General features: G+C 41.2%; 1 protein-coding gene and 1 long non-coding RNA gene across 2 annotated transcripts; both read right to left on the minus strand.

Annotated features, from left to right (window-relative positions):
• Positions 1-3,992: 3,992 nt before the first annotated feature.
• On the minus strand, positions 3,993-4,825 carry LOC147422373 (uncharacterized). Its single transcript, XR_015186862.1, has 3 exons — positions 4,632-4,825; positions 4,394-4,541; positions 3,993-4,320 (listed from the first exon to the last, which is right to left on the minus strand). It is a non-coding gene; the product is annotated as an uncharacterized LOC147422373 (long non-coding RNA).
• Positions 4,826-11,891: 7,066 nt separating this feature from the next.
• Positions 11,892-15,044, minus strand: LOC147422374 (uncharacterized). Its single transcript, XM_086503053.1, has 7 exons — positions 14,985-15,044; positions 14,780-14,845; positions 14,112-14,671; positions 13,399-13,734; positions 13,259-13,288; positions 13,174-13,210; positions 11,892-12,638 (listed from the first exon to the last, which is right to left on the minus strand). Exons 1-7 carry the CDS (start codon positions 15,042-15,044, stop codon positions 11,892-11,894), a joined length of 1,836 nt encoding a protein of 611 aa, XP_086359179.1.
• Between the last annotated feature and the right edge of the window lie 5,676 nt (positions 15,045-20,720).

Consider the following 20,720-nt stretch of genomic DNA (forward strand, 5'->3'; position numbering starts at 1 on the left):
CCACTTAGTAGCAAGAGGAACATGAATTAATTAGCATTAAATTTGAGAAATAATAAAAAATGTGAGAAAATAGATAAAGTAGAAAGGACCATTCCAACCTGCCAAGCCAAAGGCTCTATTAAGGGCAACGGCTTCTTGCACAACGATGAACAATCTCTCTGCCAATTTCGGGACTGCTTAAAGATATTTTACACGGCATCAGGCTTCAAAATCAACCACACTAAAATAGGTATCAAGGCTTCTCACTCCCCACTTTCTAGCTATATTACTGAGCAAGGATGCTCCAACCTACAAGACATAGTTATTTTTCGATTACTAGGAATACCATTTGGATTCACAGTTACCATGAAGTAGAGATGGAGTTGGGTTATGGAAAAGTTCTTAGCCAAACTGAATCGATGGTTGGGGTTCCAAGCTAATCTAGCAGGAAGGGTGCTAGTCATCAAACACTTCATCACGAGCTATGTTCTATACTTCCTCTCCTGCTGGAGACCCCCCGATGATCATAAAAGGACTTCGTTAGGGTTTGCAGGAACTTTCTTTGGACTAGGGACCCCCTCAAGAAAGGGATAGCCAAAGTCAAGTGGGAATTCTGTTGTCTCCCTAAGGAGCAAGGAGGACTAGGCTAGATCAACCAGAGGAAGAATGGGCCTCCCTTCTGTTTCGGAACCTGGGAAAGTTCCAACTAAAAGGAGTCCAAGGAGTACACAATATCCCATGGTTCACCCTTTTCTTTGGCCCTCTCGAATCATCTTCAAAGGGATCGGATTTCCTCAAATTGATGTGGAAAGCCTGGAACACGTATAGACCCATTCTTAGGATCAACTGGGAATCCAAGTTCAGCCTCTACATTAGAGCCCAAGAATCAATATGGTGGTCTTTCCCTCCCATCCCCCGTCCCTCCCAAGACCAAGCTTGGACTGCAAGACACATTCACAATAAAGGAATAACTACTTGGAAGGACCTGTGGCCCTCAACAGAAGCCATATGGCTCACCCACTCCAAACTCCTTGGAAACCACCAACTGCAACCTTGGGAACTAACTTTGCTAGAAAGTCCTTTTTTTCCGAAAGGCCTGGAATGGTCCCTATCATCCACACATGACCCCTCCTCCAAGGCCCTATTCTTGGCTAATGGTAGCGCTCTTCATCATCCCCTGAACTTGCCACCTAACCTTCAGGTACCCATGCACACCACTCTCAATAAGAAATCGAATGTTGATATGACAAGGAAGCAATGGATCTTCAAGTTCCATAACATATGGAATAAAGGAATCCTGGCAAAACACTCAGTTCTTCTTTGGCTCATCCTTCACAAAGCAGTTTGTACAGGCTGCAAAATGAGGGATGTTGGAATGGGCACTGGAACCTGCAAAACAGGTGCCAGCAAACTGAAGAAGATAGCCCCCACCTCTTCATGAACTGTCTAACTAATTCTACTATTTTGTACCCTTTAATTAGTGCTCTAGGATCCACCCCCAAATGGAAACAATTTCTTCTAGGTGATTCAGTTTCAGTTTTTTCGGTTATTTGGAACAGGATCAGAGGAGACTTTTTCTGGTTAATCTGGCTTGAAAGGAACGAAAGCATCTTTAACAAGGCTTACCAGACTAAAAGTTTGAGGATACTCTTTGCTCATTTTTCCTTGCAGGTTAACCAGCTCAAGCTTGACCAATGCATGATATTTGAGGAAAATCTGAAAGTCCTAACTGATTGTATGGGCTTTTACAACAATGCGAACATAAACAAGCAATAGGAGGTCTTGCTAGATGGCTCGTACATGCACCTATAGCGAATGATTGACGGCTGCAGATCTGAAGAGGAAAAACTAAGAAGGCAACACGTCAACGGTCTTCGACTCATCGTGCACCTCCAAGATGTCCTCAGCTCACTGTCGAATAGTAGTCGTTGGTGACTACAGACTATGTTTTGTATGAAGCATCATTTAAGGGTGCTAAGCTGCTGTAATATGCCTCAAAAATCCTTTGTAATTTTGGTGAACTGCGGTAAAGTAAGAAACAATACCCCCCTATATGTAACTCCCGCTTTATAATCTGCTTCTATCTCACAACAAGGATGCAACCTTGTTTGTTTTACTAATATAATCTCCCAACGCCTTTTATGGAAAAACAAGTGATACAATCACAAGGCCTGCCAATGATGAAGAGATTGCACCAAGTAACGAGGGCAAGGAAACCCTTTGTTCACATATTATGGTATTATGGCTGTGTTAGTTGACAATTGAGTCAACGATTAGGGCCTAGGCCCTATACTAGTTACATATGTGAAAAGAATGTAGCGATGAGCATTTAAAGAATCAATTTTCTAATCAAAATTCTTCATCAACAGGATCATTAGGTAACTCTAGGTGAGGCGTCTTACCCTTGAAACTTCTAAATCGATCCTGGCACAGGTGTCTACAACAAAGGGTATACTTTCCATTGCCTAGAAGTCTCATAATTATGTTTACAAGGCCCTTTGATCTTGTCGAGTACAAGCTACACAGTAGTGAGGACGGACAGAGTAAGTGCATCAACAAATCATTGAAAGAATGAACACATGATTCTAAGCACCAGAGCTAGTTCGGATACTTGTTGCAGAATGAGTTTTCATCATGCTAATGAAGATCTGGTGTAGCTCTAGCCTAGAATATTTGAGAGCACAAACAACACAAAGGATTAAAATGCAAGCATTAACGACACAAGTACTACACTTGAGACACGCAAAGCATGCCTTATGAGCCAGAGAAATCATGCCTCTCTAGAGGTGGCATGTTATCGCAAATGGTTAAGCAAATTCTCTCAATGTAGTGGGTCAAGTCTACTATGAGAAGAGAGCATTTCAAAGCCTTGCGTTGTTCCGCCAAGTCATTGCGAGCTCAGTTGGGTTGTTCCTCTTCAAATTACTTCCATTTTGCATGCCACTTATCAAGATTAAGCTTGCAGTAGTGCGGCTTCAACTCCTAGGTACTAGGGAGTGAGCTTGAAAAACATGCATAGGATACGTTGCTAAGGAGCGTTAGAGAGACGAAAGCGCAAAATTCACGCATGGGTCATTTTGAAGATTGAGACATACTCCTCAAAGAGAAGCAGTAGGACAAGGTTACAGGTGCAAGCAGCATGGGAGAAGCGGAAGGGGAAATAGAGGCCAGGAGGCTGGCTATGGTGGGTGACGTCCAGGAGGTTGGAGTAGGAGCTGATCAGCTTGCCATTCAGCTTTCCTAAGAATGTCATCTGTGCAATAGTACTATGTGATAGAAAATTGTCATCCTTTCGAATGCTTGGAAGAAGATGATAGTCAATGTGCTTGACATTGCATCTGGCAACAGTGGCATCATGGAATCCACGCATGATTAATATTTGGTGAGGGTGGATGACTAGCTAACTAGCAGATTTCTGTGGCACAAGCACCAAAACATGCGGTTGAACAAGCAGCATATGATGAATTGTAGATTTACAAGACCCGAAAACAATGGATGAACAAGAAGCAGGTTATGAAGTGCAGGCTTACGATTAAGCAATGACTTGCACGCTTAAGAATAGGTGATGAATCACAGGAGCTAGAACTACAGCAGGCAAACACTATAGCCTACATGCTAAGCCCTACAATATATTGCAAGGTCTTGCAAGGGGACACCAGCTCAAGAGTCATGATCCTATGGATTGTATCATTTTTTACTGTGCTGATTGGTCCTCCACTATTGAAGAAATTGGAAGGCCCTCGACCCCTATAGGCCCTTCTTGCGAACGGGTTGCAAGTTGCAGATCGTACAAAACAAGCTAGTCAAGCATTGCAACCGCATTACCACACATTAATTATGGCTTGCTCCATAGTCAGATTCAGAGTCCAGACTTAAGATACACGGGTGACGGTCCTGGTCCTGGATGGAACTTCAAGGAAGGAAACAGGTTAGTAGCATCCATCCTTCCCCTCTCATTATGACACATCATTGACTGGAGAGCCCCTTCATTTCCCATCATCACAGATCTTTGATATGTATCTAGTAAACAATTTATCATTTCAAATATTTAACCACTTGAGCGGAAGAAAGTGTTGCCGATGTTTCATTACATGTCATAGGGAAACATGCTTAATCATAACAGAGTAATTATTATTGGCATGTTCAATTTGCCAGAAATAAGGAAACTCAGATCTGTGCACAAACCGACACCCTAAGAAACTAGGAAGAGCATTCATAATACAAGCGCTTGACTCTTAAGCATGAAACTCTGCAACCGAAAAGCAAAAACTTAAATAGGATAGATTACTAAAGCATTCAAAAACACACTGAGACAGGCACTTGACTCCCAACCCTGCAAATCTGCAAACGAAGAGAAAAACCTAAACTGGGATGAATCAAACTAAAAAATCAAAAAAGTTTGAAGGAGTCTCACCATGCATGAATCTGGAAATGAACTCCATGAGGTGAGCGCAAACAAGCAGCCCTCTGGAACCACCAACGCTATGAGCAAGACATCAAGCAAGCGTAGGGCTGCAAGCGCATCGACAGAGAAAGAAGAAACCCCATGCGATAGGCCACCACTAGTTGAACAAAAGGATCGAGAGAGTCATGAGCACTCATTCATGAAGCCCTGGCAACCCTAACTTGCCCTCAAGGCTTAACTGCAATACCTCATCGAATAAAGATGCAACAACGATGTGCGGCAAGTCCCTGGGGCAGCTTCGTCAAGTCTATGACATCACTGCCTCGTGCCAACCCTCATCTCCTCAAGGATTGTGCCAAATGTCTCTTCAACGTTCAAGCATTGCAAGTTTCATGGCTCATGTACCACCCAACATTGAAACTTCATGTTAACTTAGGTTGATCATACGATAGCATGGAAGTCCAAAATCCTTTCTTGGTAAATGAGAATTCATTTCACATTTCAAAACTGAAGACATTTCCATCATTAGATTTACACACTCTTCATTTAAAGGAGTACCCACTATCTTATTTCAACCAATCAATATTTTTGACCTATCAAAAAATGTTTGAGAATACAACTCAATCTTTTTTCTATTTTAGTGAGCAAAAAGAGAAAGCATCACTATAGCCTTTGCCCTATGGAGAAGCCAAAAAAAAAAAAAGATAAAGTCTTTAGAATTTTGTCTTCTACAAATCATGGAGAGTAATTATATATGGTTAGGAGCAAGAGTTTTCACATAACACGAGGGTTTGAACTTTGAAGGATTCATCAATACTTTCATGATGGGTGCTATGATAGCCATGCAAGCGCCAATAAATGCAAAATCTGTTTAAGTGACTCCTACCTGTTAAAGTATGCACTATTACTTTTGTATGTTCATTGTGTGCTCCATACTTCACTTTTCCTAAAATTTGTACACGTGGACGACCAAAGACTTTTGACATGTGGGAGTACTATAATTGCAGCCCAAAAGACTTTTGACATGTGGGAGTACTATAATTTGTACACGTGGACAATTTACTTTAAGGTCGCAAAAGGACGATGGATAAGTCTGAAGCCAACGATAGATTCAAACGTTTCTTTTTTCCTGTTTTTATGCATTTCTTAATGGTTTGAAAACAAATAAATTCACTCCCTGCATATTGCAAAGAAAATCTAAAGAAAATTCACTATAGCCTACACAAGGTTATTGACAAGAATTCCTAATAAAAAGCTTTTTTTGAGAAAAATTAAAAGTGACTATTATTTTTAAACATGTAGTGTCACAATACAATATTATGTTTATTTGGAAAAATGTGTAACAATGAACTATTTACATTACAATAAATTTCAAAGGCATAAAAAATAATGTTTGACACAAAAACTCAATGCCCCTCTCTTTGAAGACAATAAGTACACAAATATCAACACCCTCTCACAAGATCTTATAAAAACTAATTAAAATTATCATTAGCTTGTCGTGTGGTATTAATTGACAAGCTTTCTTCAATGGTCCATATTTGCACCCAAAAATCCACCCTTCACTAAGGACTCCTTATGTAGTCCAAAAACAAGGTGAGGAGACACAAAAGGCCTCCTTAGTAGGAGGGAATGAGATTTATTTATACTATACTATATATATTATGAGGAAAGGGATTCTCGCCCCTCCGTTGGCCACGTTGTGCAACCTCTTTCGTCCAGTCAGTGTGACTTGTGGCCAGTGACACAAGCGACTTGAACAGTGCTCAGCGCTCAGAGAGAGAGAGAGAGAGAGAGAGAGAGAGAGAGAGAGAGATGTGCACGAGTTGACTTTTCAACATTTTTTGACCACGAAGGCCATAGAAAAGTGGTAGAGAAAAACATGCAATTCTTTCACCATCAAATGGTCACCCTCACATTAACTTTTCTAGGTGACATTTCAAGTCATTTAATGCCTTACTATATTCATTTGAATATTTCATTATGAAAATGAGCATGTGTGTGTACACGTGCATCTCTCTCTCTCTCTCTCTCTCTCTCTCTCTCTCTCTCTCTAATCTCTCTCCATTAAAGTGTTCGAGAAATATCATTTTTTCAGACATATGAAAGTGAAACTCCTTTTCTTGAATTTACTAAGAGGAATTTTTTAAAAATTAGATTTATTTTTTGGGTTTTTATATTATTTTTCTCTATTTTGGGGCAAAATTTCTCCTTTTCCCCTTACAATTCTTTCACCATCAAATGGTGACCCTAACATTAACTTTTTTAGGTGACATTTCAAGTCATTTCATGCCTTACTATATTCATTTGAATATTTTTCATTATGAAAATGAGCATGTGTGTGTGCACACGTGCATCTCTCTCTCTCTCTCTCTCTCTCTCTCTCTCTCTCTCTCTCTAATCTCTCTCCGTTAAAGTGTTCGAGAAATATCATTTCTCAGACATATAAAACTCCTTTTCTTGAATTTACTAAGACGAATTTTAAAAAAATTAGATTTATTTTTCGGGTTTTTATATTACTTTTCTCTATTTTGGGGCAAAATTTCTCCTTTTCCCCTTACTCTCAATTGACATTTTTGAAAGTAAAAAGAGTACAATATTAAGCTGAGACACATTTTTCATGAACACAAGGTCCATTAACATGTCAAATGTGTTCTAATAATCATTTATTAGAGAAAAAAATGATGCCTTCTTGAGGCCATCGTGAAGTCTTCACCTTGTTCATCATTGCAGCCTCCACTAAGCCGTGCCAATGTCAGAAGTCTACATCAAAAGCAACTGAAAACATCCTGGCTGCGTGTGAAAAGCTACTAATAAGCATGTGTTAATAAAGTTGTCTCGATAAAGAGTAGTAGTCGCTGACCCCGCTCGCATACTTTGAACGTCTTCTTTAAAACGGTTTAGATCAACCAACTAATGGTATGTATATTTGGTATTATCCATGACTTCTGTGTTGAAACCTGAAGCTGAGAGAGGAAATTTTGAGAGAGAGAGAGAGAGAGAGAGAGAGAGAGAGAGAGAAATTGGTGGCTGTCTTATTAAGTTTGTCCGGCATAGGGAAAAGAGGCTAGTACGCCTTTATGTTTCTACAAAAGTAGCTACTGAGGTTAGAACGCATGAGCAACCTTTGCCATACAAAGCATAAACTTGCAGAGCATAGGAGTTGTCTAGCAAGGAGGTTGCACCAAGATTGTAAACGGCTACTGCATCTGAGCCTTGGTCCGTGAGTTGCGACAAATGAGAATCGGTGAAGGGCCGCTGATATACGACCCGCACAAGGCACAATAGTAGGCGGGTGAGTGGATAGAGGTGGCGCAATCATAAGTGGCAATGCTCAAAAAAATTTCCCCAATAACTTTCCAATGATAAATTTCAAAGGTAAATTGGCTAAATTTGAAGGTTTTTATACCAATTTACACTAAATTTCTCTAAATTTTGTAGGTTTTCTCACCTTCAAATTTAAAATGTAGAGGTAAATCTCAAAATTTAGGTGCGATTACATTAAACCTAGAATTTTTTTGAGCAATGATAAGCGGGCTTTCATGGTTTGATGAACTCCAGCAAATGTGGATATTCCAAGAAGACATCTAGACATTCACTTTAAGGAGCTTTTCTCAATTTAAAATCACATATGATACTAAATTCACACCTATATTTACATATGAGAAAATCCTATATTATACTACCTTATAAGTGGACAAGGATTCATTCCTTTCACGTGGAAAAAGAAGAACTACTAGAAAGGAGGAAGCAAATGCTCTCCACATGGAAAAACAAGAACCACTTAGTTGGTAAATGAGGAAGCGGACTCTCTCCACATGGAAAAAGAAGACCCAGTGCAAAGGACATAGCCGATAAATGAGGGGGAAACAAGCAGGATGCAAGTGCCAACTTCTCGCAAGCATTGAAGGAATACTGAAATGAGAGAGAGAGAGAGAGAGAGAGAGAGAGAGAGAGAGAGAGAGAGAGAGAGAGAGAGTCTTTCGTTGGCAAATGAGGGTTGTGACCGCATCTCTTCTAGAATGTGGCAACCTGCCGTATGTAATACAACTCATAGTAGTTGTCTAAAGTAATACAATAGAGAGCTATACAGTAGATCAAAGTTGTGCACCTACTCCACCATGCAGCCTATCAATGGCCACGACTTCGGCCCCCTGTGCCTTGATATACTAGCATCCACATCCTCACTACCCCAAATATGCACAATGGAACAAACTAATCCAACACCGCCGCATTTGCCCCAACTTCTCATCGACCTCCTTCCACTGTGGGGATGGCTCTCTCTTTCTCTTTCTAATACTGCAGTGAGGTTCGGCTAGCACTATACACACACGGCCTCGCTCTCTTTACCTTCCCCAATGTCATAGTCCATCGTAGGAGCACAATGTACCTCCAATCAAACATGTGGCATGTGGATCATGTAGAGTAGTTGTGGCATGCAAAGAGTGGGGGATGGAGAGGTATAAGAAGCCAGCTACCTACACGAAGATGCCAGAGTCAATCCCAAGCGAGGGAACACAAACATGTAGGATGAAAGTGCCAACTTCTTGCAAGCATTGAAGGAATACTGAAACGAGAGAGAGAGAGAGAGAGAGAGAGAGAGAGAGAGAGAGAGAGAGAGAGAGAGAGAGAGAGAGAGAGAGAGAGAGAGAGAGAGAGAGAGAGAGAGAGAGAGAGAGAGAGAGAGAGAGAGAGGTGGGGTTCATCAACCCATGCAACACACACTCAAACATGCTATCCGGCAGCAAATAACTAACCATCTCATGATCAGACTTAGCATAGAAACACTCTAACTCTCATGTAAAACTCAGGAACAAAATCAGAGCAAGCAAAGACACAGATGAGAAATATTTGATAGTAGAGAGAGAAGCATTTGGGCAACTCAGAGTTTTCTATTCCTCACCAAAACAGAGTTACATCTTCGACTCTCTCACAGAGCCATCCAAAGCGTCAAGTTCTCCCTCTCTAACTTACCTACCCGAATATTATTATATCCTCACAAGTCTTGGTACACATGCTAACTGTAATTATGCGATTCAACAAAATCCGACTAAGAAACAGGTGACTAAATAATATCCAGCTAAGCAACATAACAGAATCAACAATATCCAAAGCATTATCCAGTCAACACATGGCACGTCCCGGTGCTGGATTTCGTAGAAGTCCGACCCCGGGTCCACACATCCCTTGATAAAAATACATAGCAACTCCAAAATGGTAAAAAAGATACATTACTGCTCAGTTTGACTGTAACTAGGGCTAGACTTCATGTTCCACAAATTTCTAGCAGCAACTTCAACTTCAACATCACGTATGAGAACATCAATATGATCAAAACCATCTCCTTCTGGCATTGAATGCTCAGCTGCAACTGTCCCATCTACCTGCACTTCTTCATCATCATTGCTCTTCTCCACATCCTGCTTGTCTTGCTCCTTCAGTGGCTGGCTTGAATCTTCTACAGGCTCTAGCAACAGCTGAACCTGCTTTTCCCCTTGCTTTACATCTTCAAGAACCAATTTCTCCTTCATCTTGCACCTGACCAACCCAATACTGCCTTTACTTTTTTAGCTGGTCAACTTCAACCAACAGACTTGCCTCATATACATTGACAAAACCATTTTTTACCAGTTCAAAGGGATGCTTCAGCATAGTACTCAACCTCTCTCTCATGGCTTTCCAAGCCTTCTGAATACCATCCAGCGTTTGTTGTTCAAGCCCTTGCACATCCCCTTCAGACATGATCACCCCATTGACATCCACTTCTTCCTGACACATCACCTGCTTTTCTAAATCCAAAAAAGGCTTCAACCTCTAATCCAATATTTGGTTTTGCACCTACAATTCCACATTTCTAGCAACCAATTGCTCAAGCTCACCGTTAACTCTACCCTCTAAGGCTTGGGTCCACTCTTTGAACATCCCCAGTGACATTTTGACTCTAGCAACCACACTTTGGTGCTGCACCAGCAAATTCTGAACTTCATCTTCATGCTCACACTTCAACTCCTCTAGCTCTAATTTCAAACCTGCACTAGCTCACCGTGTTCCTACAACATGACCTTTTCTACCCCTGTTTCTGCCCACTGACTACAGGTGATGCTCCGTGTGGCTTTGCTTCTTTTTCAGAAAATTATGAACTTCAGCCAAAACATTTTCACAGCCATCCCTGAATCTTCAACTAGTAGACTTGATTCCACCATTTTGCTGCTTGGAGCTGCAAATTGTAGTTTTTTTGCATTGTCCTTTGTCTTAGTATCCAATCTTCTTTTGGTTGACAGTGTAAACACTTTGCCAAGATTTGCTGGTGAGTTAGGCACAAAAATGTCCAGATTTCTCATGGAATCAACCATTTCTGGAGTCTGCAAGCACCTAAAGGCTTCCTCCTCATTATATCCTGCTTGTACAAGGAATCTGCAAGACTCCAACTTATACTGATCACCCCCTAACTTAGCTTCTCCCTTTTCTAAACAGAGCTCTGATCATTCTTTGGAACCACTGCCTTGTTAGATGATTCAGGCAAAGCTTGATCATCCCTGTAAGAAATTTCATTTGGCAACCATTGGTCATGAGTAAACATGGCAGGAAGGTAGGCAGACAACCTGCTACCATTATGAGACTACCTTTTGTCCAACAAAAACACTTCACTGACAGCTTTTCATAGAGCCAATGGACCCAATTCACAACACCCCCCTGTTTTGCAAAGCATAAAGGAGCATAGTTCTCCTTGTATATGTAATCAAATCTCTCTTTAAGAAGCAAAGCCTCTCCAAATACCATTTCAACTGCTCTCTTCTCCTATAACCTGCATTCTGCAAAATGTAATATTTTATGTCCCCTTCAGTATTACCAAACTCTTTTTTAAGCATCACCTCAGAACACTTTGGGACAACTGTTGTACTCTTCAGAGGTAATTTAAAAACTTTTGACACCAATTCAGGGGCGAAAAATACAGTGCTGGAAATTACACCTTTGGACTTTCTTAAATCTCCAATTGGGACTTAGCATAGTATTTTTCCTTCCAATGAATCCAGGGTAAGTTTTCAATTCATGCAATCCCACTTTGTGTAGCCAAGCAGCATTCTTCTCGATTGTGCAGTCGATGCCGACCTTGAAATCCATAAAAGGGTCCATAAGGGATTGCCTGAGCTTTACAGCACTCAGCGGGGTCTCCACCTCTACCACAGAAGCTTCATCCTACTTAGGACTACTGATGTCCACACTAACACAACCCCTTTTTCATGTAATCTCCTTGGAGGCTCATTATCAACCTCATCAGTAGACTGCATGGCATGTGGAGTCTTACCCTTCACCATCGCTAAGGCCAAGTGGAAGGCGGGTTTAGACGGCAGAGGCTCAAGGGAAAACATGAGTGAAGGACTAGAATAAATGATGTGATAGAGTAGAACTTCGAATGGCGCACCCCCACTTACACAAGCATATAATCTCCGCCACGCTGCGATGATTCTACTTAGTGGACATTTGTCCCACAAATTAAATCATTTTGTCAAATTCCCTCCTTAAAAATTTTGACCCAGCTAAATTTGACCTGCACATCTGTGACAAAGCAGAATCCGACTGGCCAATACGGAGCTACAAGCTCTTGGTACCTTTGAATCAAACTCTGATGTCTCCATGTACTTGGTCCAAAATCCTGTATACTTGCAAAATGCTGCTCTTGGTTTTGACCATAAAAGAAAATTTGTTTCTTGCCAATAGGCTGTACCATAGCGTGCTGAGAAGCACCACTTCCAATGATTATATTCTTTGGAATTCCTTCTGGCTCAATCAACCCTGCTTGAGGCCAATCCAAATGAGGTGGTCTCCCCTGAAACTTCTTTAATTTGAACTCATTGACTGGCTTTTCAACTCTAGTCCCAAAGACATCAGCCAAAATGAATGTTCCTTGGCCCAGATCTTGTACAATCTTATAGGGACCTTTATACCTCAGAGTAAGCTTTCCTGGGTGTGGTCCTAATCTGGAATTGTAAAGCATCACCCAGTCCCCAACTTGAAACACTTTAAATTTGACATTCATGCTTACCCAAGCTTTCCTCCTTTGAATTAGCTCAGTGATATGAGAGCTCACCAACCTGTCTTCCTCTAGCTGCATTAAATATTTGCTTCTATGTTGAACTAACATACTATCACTCATTTTCTCAGCACTAACACTAAGACTTGGAACTACAAATTCCATTGGCACCACAGCCTCAAGACCATACATCAGTTTAAATGGAGTCATACCTATTGTAACCTTAAAAGTTGTCTTGAAAGACCATAGAGCTGGAACCAATTTTTGATTCCAGTCCTTGTGGTTATCTTGAACAATCTTTTTAACGATTCTGACCAATGTCTTCTTGATGCTTTCAGCTTATCCATTGGCCTGTGGTGGATGATAAGACGTAGACTTCTTGTGCATAATCATGTGGGTTTTAGTTATCTTGGAAATCACCTATTCAGAAACTGACTCCCTCTATCACTTACCAACTCCATAGGACACCCAAATATGGTCATAATATCATGGTAAAGAAATCTAGCTACACTCTAATCTTTATTATGTTTCAGGGCCACTACCTCCACCCCCTTGGTACAATAGTCAGTAGCAACTAAAAATGTACTTTCCGCCCTTGCTGGTGGTAGGCTTTACAAGTCCTACATAATCCATACCCCACTTTTGAAAAGGCTCCATAGGTAAAACATAACATAGCTCTTGGCATGTTGATGAGAATCTTTCAGCATTGTAGACCACCATAATCCAACATGCAACACCTTTTACCCTATGATATCACCTGAGAAATGCCCTCCTGCTGCTCCTGAATGAGCTTCCTGCAAGACAGCCTTTTGTTCAAAGTCAGGCACATATCTTTTGATTACCTGATTAATCCCTTTTCTTGTATAAAGCACCTATTATCACAAAAAATGGTCTACTCTTTAGAGCAAACTTCCTCCTTTGTTCAGTTGTAAAGCTTGCTGGCATATTACCATCTATCAAGTAAATCAACATTTGATCATACCATGACTCAAAAATTTCATTTTGAACCTGAAACAATTGAGCATCAAGGAGATCATTATCTATAACCATTGGTGCTTCTCCATTTTCCAACCTACTTAAATAGTTACTTGGTGTGTACACAATCACAAAATCAAACTCTTGCAACAACATCATCCGTTTGGCTAATCTCCCAGCTAGCAATGGATTCTTGATCAAATACAATAGAGCTTGTTGATCTACATGAAAGACCACTCTATTGCTTAACAAGTAGTGCCTGAACTTGTTTAATGCATACACCATCCCAAAAGATTCTCTTTCAGTAACATCGTAATTCCTCTCAATTGGTCTTAATACTCTACTGGCATAATAGACACTTATGAACCATCCTCATACTTTCTCTTGCATAAGAATAGAACCAATAGCAATATTCAATGCATCCACAAAAACATCAAAAGGTAATGTCCAATCTAGTGGTTGTAATATAGGTGCTACTGACAACATTTTCTTCAACATCTGGAATGATTTATCTTGTGGTTCATCCCAAAAAAAAAGGAACATGCTTCTTTTTGTCAAGTGTGTAAGAGGCATACATACATTTGCTAAATACCTGATGTATCTAGCATGCCATTTAACCTGTCCAACAAACCTACTGACCTTCTTCACATTTTATGGAGATTTAGCTACTTCAATAATTTCAATTTTCTTCTCATCAATGGAAATCCCCTCTTGGGAAACCACATGGCCCAAAAGAACTCCACTTTTAGCAGCAATAACACTCTTGCAAGGATACAAACACATTCTGAACATCTGACACCTTTCAAAACACATTTTAAGATGATAGAGATGCAAATCTCTTTAACAAACACTAAGAAGTCATCCACAAAAACTCTCATAAAATCTTGCAAATAAGGCTCAAATGTTTGATAAGCTATAAAATTGAATGATGGTGGTCCACTTTTGAGACCAAAATTCATAACTGTGGAAATATATGCTCCCCATTTAGTGATAAATGTTGTTTTGTGCTGACCCTCCTCAGCAACCTTAATCTGATTGTATCCTAAACAATCATCCAAAAAGATGTACATCTTCTGTCCTACTAATGCATCTAGAATTGCATCACAATATGGCATTGGAAATGGATCAGCTGTAGTGGTTGCATTCAACTTCCTATAATCTTCACATACTCGAACTTTTCCATTCTTCTTTGGAGCCACAATAATAGGTGATAACCATGTAACCTCATGAATTGGTTTAATGAAACCCACATCCAAAAATTTGTGAACTTCTTGCTTGACCTATTGTGAAAAATTAGGATTCATTCTCTACCTTTGCTGCACAATCAGAATAGCATCCTCTTTAAGGTTGATATGATGCTGGTGTAATCCACGATCTATCCCTTTTACCTCAAAGTAATCCCAAGAAAACACATCTTTATATTCTCTCAATAGCTGAAATGGATCCCGTAAAAACTATCCATCAGCATGAATGCTAACTTTCACCATCTTAGCGTCTTCTCAATGCCCAAATTCAAATCTTTAAGATCATCTTTCTTAACTCTAGTTGATCTCCAAACCTTTTGTTTTATATCTTTTCATTCAAATCTCTTGCCTTCTTTTCTTGTTGCTGCAAAACTTCCTTAGAGATTGAGGCCATATTTTGATCCACCATCTGTACCAACTCGGATCCCTATATTTGCTGCCCTGGAACCAAATCTGAATTTGGTTCCTCCAAGTCATCCTCCTTCAACAAAACTTCTTCAATATCTACTTCAAATATAGGTACAATGGCTGGATTAGCCTGCAAAAATTCTTCTTCTTCATCATCTTCAATCTCCTCAGCCAAGCAAATGGTCTGAGCATACAATGGTCTCTCTTTGACATATATATTTTTCCTTCCCTTCATAGGAAGGGCTATTAACTCTTTACCTTTCCTCAAAACAACCTGGTTATCACCCCAATCCTGTTTAAGTTTAGCTACTCTGAACCAAGGTCTCCCCAATAACATCTCATATGAAGCACTTCCTTTGCTCCATTTTGAGCACCACAAAGTTCATCTGAAAATTTATGCCTACAATTTGAGTAGTCTGTTGCCTCAAGATTCCTAAGGGTTGAACACTTCTTTGATCTGCCATCTTGACTTGAAATGCTTTTGGTTCCAACTTACCTAACTGCATTTTTTGATATACTGACTCAACTAGAATATTTACTACATATCCACCATTCAACAACACCTCCTCAAACAAAGTGTCCTGAAACACCACCTTTATAACAAAGACTACAAAATCCACATCTGCTAGATCAATGGTGTGAACTAATGGCTCAACAATTTGGTATGTATGAATTGGGTTTTCTTTTGGTAACAATCTATTCAGCAACCTCTCCTTAAAAGCTGGAACCATGCATAACAACTGATCTGATGACAATTGTAATGGGGAGTTAATTTTTACCTCAAACCAATCCTTATCATCTTTTGTTATTGTAGGTCTTTCCAGATTGTGCTTTTGTTGCTCCACTTGAATGTCTGAATTTAGATCCTCTAGAATCTGATGCTTTTGCTCCCTTTGAACCTGATCCCTAGTACCTTTTTCTCCTTCCAATCAATTGGTCCCTTTGCTTTGGACCTAGTAATTGTCATTACATCAGCATCCTGATTATCAACACACTTAATACACTCACCTGCCCACTCATCACAATGCTCCCTCATTAGTTGCTCTTGACTTTCTTGGATTTGCACCTGTGGTTCTTGGTGATCAAGGACATCAATAATGATCACATTTGTTTGAGCTTGTGCTTGATTCTATTGTTGCTGAGGTGACATTGCTTGCTGATTATCCTCATTATAAGGCACTATAGGCATACCTCTTTCTTCTCTATGCTTTACCCATACAGCATAATTCAGACCAACCCAATGATCTGGTGCACCACAATACACACATGGAATCACCCCTGGTGGTCTTCTCTAATTATTGTCTTGGTTTCTCCAAGGTCTTGGAGGTCCCGGAGGTCTATGAGATGGTGGTCTACCTCTAAATGGAGCCGCTTGATTAGTTTCATCATCATTTCTACCTCTACCTTCATTAGTACTAGGTCTACCCCTGTTAATCGGATTATACCAACATTGTGTTGTATTATGACCTTCTCTTTCACAAATGTGACAATACTGCTTCTCCTTTGGAGGTATCACAACCTAACCATTCTTCTTTAACCGGGTAATCAAATCCTCTTCCTTATTCTTCTTATCCTTCTTCTTCTTAGCACTATTCTTCTTCTTCTTCTTCCCTTTGGTACTTTCAGCCTCACTATTTGATGATACATTAGAGTCACAATCTTCATCAGATTCAGAGTCAGCATCTGACTCATCTTTTGAAGTTGAGATACTCTTACTTTTGACTTTTGTCTTGGTCATACCAAGCCTTTTTTCAACTCTCGTTGCAACTGTAACCGAATTATTAAAACCACCTGTAATGTCAATGTTGGATACAACATTCTTTAATCCCTTTCTCAAACCTTTCAAGAAATATCCTACTAACATTTCCTCTGTGGACCTTTCATTACCATGTAATCTGTCCACCAAACTTTTGAATTTTTGATCATAATCTTCCACCAACATATTGCCTTGCCTACTGTCTCTGATTTTCTTCAATATGTCTGTTGGCGTTTTTTACTTTTGAAACCTCTCTAGGAATCCATTTTGAGTACATCATAAGTTGCAAAATGTGCCATGCCATACTGGATAAACCAGCTCATGGTTGTACCTTCCAATGTTGTTGCAAACTGTTGAAGCTTTATAGGATCACCACGCATGGCCTGATATCCACTTGCTTGCCATTTGGTCTCAAAATGAGCCGCATGACAATCTGCATCCTCACTAGACTTACCTCTAAATTTTGTTGCCTTAACCATAGGGTTAGGAGGTGGTGACACGGGTTTAGCCGCACCGCACTCTAGCTCACCCGGAGGCTGATGATCATGGCTGGCCTTCAGAGCGAAGGCCGCGGGAACCGAACCCATTCGAGAAGCATAAAATAAATAAAGTAAAAAAATATTTTTCTTTTGTTTCTTGCCTATCGCTGTCGCCACCCTGCCTTCCCTTTGACCTTGCACCAACAGTGGGCCGCCTCCCGCCTTGGCACCACCTTCTCCATCTCTCCTCCATTATCACCAAAGGACAAGCTCTCTCTCTCTCTCTCTCTCTCTCTCTCTCTCTCTCTCTCTCTCTCTCTCTCTCTCTCTCTCTCTCTCTCTCTCTCTCTCTCTCTCTCTCTCCCCCCCGTACTTGGCTCTACCAACCCAACTCATGCTCGCCCTCTCTCCTTTCCTATGTTGGCAACAACACAACATGGCAATAATATCTCTCTCTCTTACCCCCCCCCCCCACACACACACACCCTCACCCACTCTCTCAGCCCGTCCCTTCACGCTCTCCCTCAATCAGTCTCTCTCTCTCTCTCTCTCTCTCTCTCTCTCTCTCTCTCTCTCTCTCTCTCTCTCTCTCTCTCTCTCCTATGTAAGTGATAACATCAGAACTCTCTCTCTCTCTCTCTCTCTCTCTCTCTCTCTCTCTCTCTCTCTCTCTCTCTTTCTCTCTCTCGTTATTTACACACACCCATACTCTCTCACACACACCCCATACACACGAACACACACTCTTACTCTCTCACCCTCCCTCTCTCCATCTCGTTTATCTCACCCTCTCCCTACCTCTCTTGTTCTCTATATAGCAGCATCAGATGTCTCTCTCTCTCTCTCTCTCTCTCTCTCTCTCTCACACACACACACACACACACACACACACACACACACACACACACATTTTCTCATAGCCAGCCTATGAGACACACACACTAGCACTCATGAATGGACATGAACATATGCACACCCGCCGTCACAGAGGTAAATACACCCAAGCACTTATGAATGGACATGAACTCAGAGGTAAATACACCCAAGCACGCACACACAATGCACATGTACAAACAAGATTAACCAACCAAGGCATTACTAGAAGGCCACCGAAACAAGAACGACCATAGTGCACCCACAACGTTGCACCCACCATCGCCAGCATGTGCAGACTAACATAAAGGAAATGTGACCAGAAGGTGCCCCAATACGACACGGTGGCATCATGCAACAAAGGACCAGGAGGGAAAGCATAAAACAACACCAGTTTTTGGAAGCATTAACCTCACACCAGCCACCCAAACCATTAACAACACCCATTGTAAATGCCTCAATCTCCACTCTTCTCTTATAACCTAGAGAACGGCTAGTGAATTTTAAACATCTCCTCACCCCACTCTTACCTCCCTTCTCTCTATCTCTACCTTCTCTCCCTCTCTAAGCTCTCTAACTAGAGAGGCATCTAGACTCTCTGTAGTGACGAGTGGGTATTTGTAAGGACCATTGGTAAGGACCACCTCTCAGGCCTATATAAAGAGGGCTCCACTAAGCACAAGGGGTACAGAGAAATAACACACTAGAGGCACCACCTAGGCTCCATGCACTCTACATTCCATACACCACTAAGCACATAATGCACCTCACAAGCTAGGGAGCTCATGGTGTCATGCTGGTTGCAAGCATGGGTGTTCTAGCATTGGCAACATCACCACAACCACCAGTCTCCACCCACACCATGGTTGACTTACTAGTCATGGCCACCCCATGCACATAAGGCACTCATTATTACCCCACAAGGCAGCATGACCACACTAGGATTGAGTGTATCGACACCATGATACCCGGGGCCACTCTCGATGCTAGTGATCAACGTTGCTGGCAGCTACATCATCTTGGTGTTTCCCTCAACTAACCTCCTGCTAATGTGCTAACACAACTAGCTCCAAAGTTTGCCATGCACCATATGCCGCTCGCATTCCATCATGCATCCCTAGTGTCAAGAGCAAGGTTGGTATCAGCCAAGGTCACGGTTTGTAAGTATCATCATCATCAATAAAGTGTGCATTTCTATCATGATCTTTGAGTCCATTCTCTCTTCTCCTTAGCTTTGTTCTCCCCAAATCCATGGGATGATTACTCCCTTGTATATCACTCTGTTTGTATTTCTTCAAGTGCACCATCACCAGTTAGTCATGCTCCATTGAGACCTTTGTCACATACCTCCCTCGTACACACACTCTTGACTGTTGACTAGGCATTCTCTCTATCGAAAGTAGCTATCTCATCATTTTATGTTGGCTACCTAGATGGCATATCACTCCTACCACTCTAGGTCATCTATGTCTACGTCTTAGACGCACACACACTAGGTGATGCCCCTTAGAATTATAGAATAGCACACCTAGGTGCTACCCCCCCCCTAAGATGATGCTGGGGGATTTCAAGCTGTGTGGTGTAGAGGCCACCACACCTGGCGAGTCACATACGACTATCATTTTCTTGGTGCCCCACACTGAGGATCCTTTCACAAACCCTTCAGTTTACAAGACTGAAAACCCTAACCTTTTGTGGATGGATGAGTGGTTACCAGGGTTTGCTAACTAGATGACAGAAGAAGAAGAGCTCCCCACAGTTGGACAAACTTTGCATCTCCATCGAGGCTCGAGTGCCAGGTGTAACAGTGATAGATTTGTAGTAGGAAAGACAACCAATACGTCAGACTCAATGGATATACATAGCCCGTATGTCAAGGAGAAGAAGGAGGAGGTCGAGACCATGTCCGCAACCTACGGCCAACCCGCAACAACAAGATGGAGGGAGCTCAACACAGTAGAGAGTCAACACTATTCTACTGTGAGAATTGGGTAGCTCAAGTCACCGAGGTAATTATCACAGTCAGTTTCCAAGTCGCACCTAATGCTACAACACAGATAACGGAGGCACATGATCATGCTCTTAATAGAGAGACTAGGGATCTGCTAAGTCTATTTCAGTAAAGGACACCTCTCTCTCTCCCACAAGTTTTGACAGTGAATAAGTACCTCTGAGATTCACATGAGTCAGTACAAACTACCTCAAGGCAGATCACAGATTTCAATATGAGTACGTTCAATCAAGGTAATACTAGATTGGAAGGCTCACTACCAACACATCATCAACACTATGCTAGGGGGGGAGCGCTTCTTTGAGGTTCTGGCATCAGATCAACCATTGGTCCTACCTTTGGTACAAGTCAGTGTACCATTTGAGATTTTAATCTATGTTCTAGTATAGAAAGGGTATGCATGCCTTCTTGTAAAGAAAATAAAAAATTAAAAAATATTTTGGTTGTAAGCTAAGCAGTGTATCTTTCTAGCTCTCTCTCTCTCTCTCTCTCTCTCTCTCTCTCTGTAATTATGGCAAGTGTAGCATTTCCAACATTTAAAGGTAAGAAGGAAGATGA

This window comes from Adiantum capillus-veneris, chromosome 27 (assembly GCF_014529385.1).
Source record: "Adiantum capillus-veneris isolate H3 chromosome 27, ASM1452938v2, whole genome shotgun sequence".
In the NCBI taxonomy this organism is placed as follows: domain Eukaryota; kingdom Viridiplantae; phylum Streptophyta; class Polypodiopsida; order Polypodiales; family Pteridaceae; genus Adiantum; species Adiantum capillus-veneris.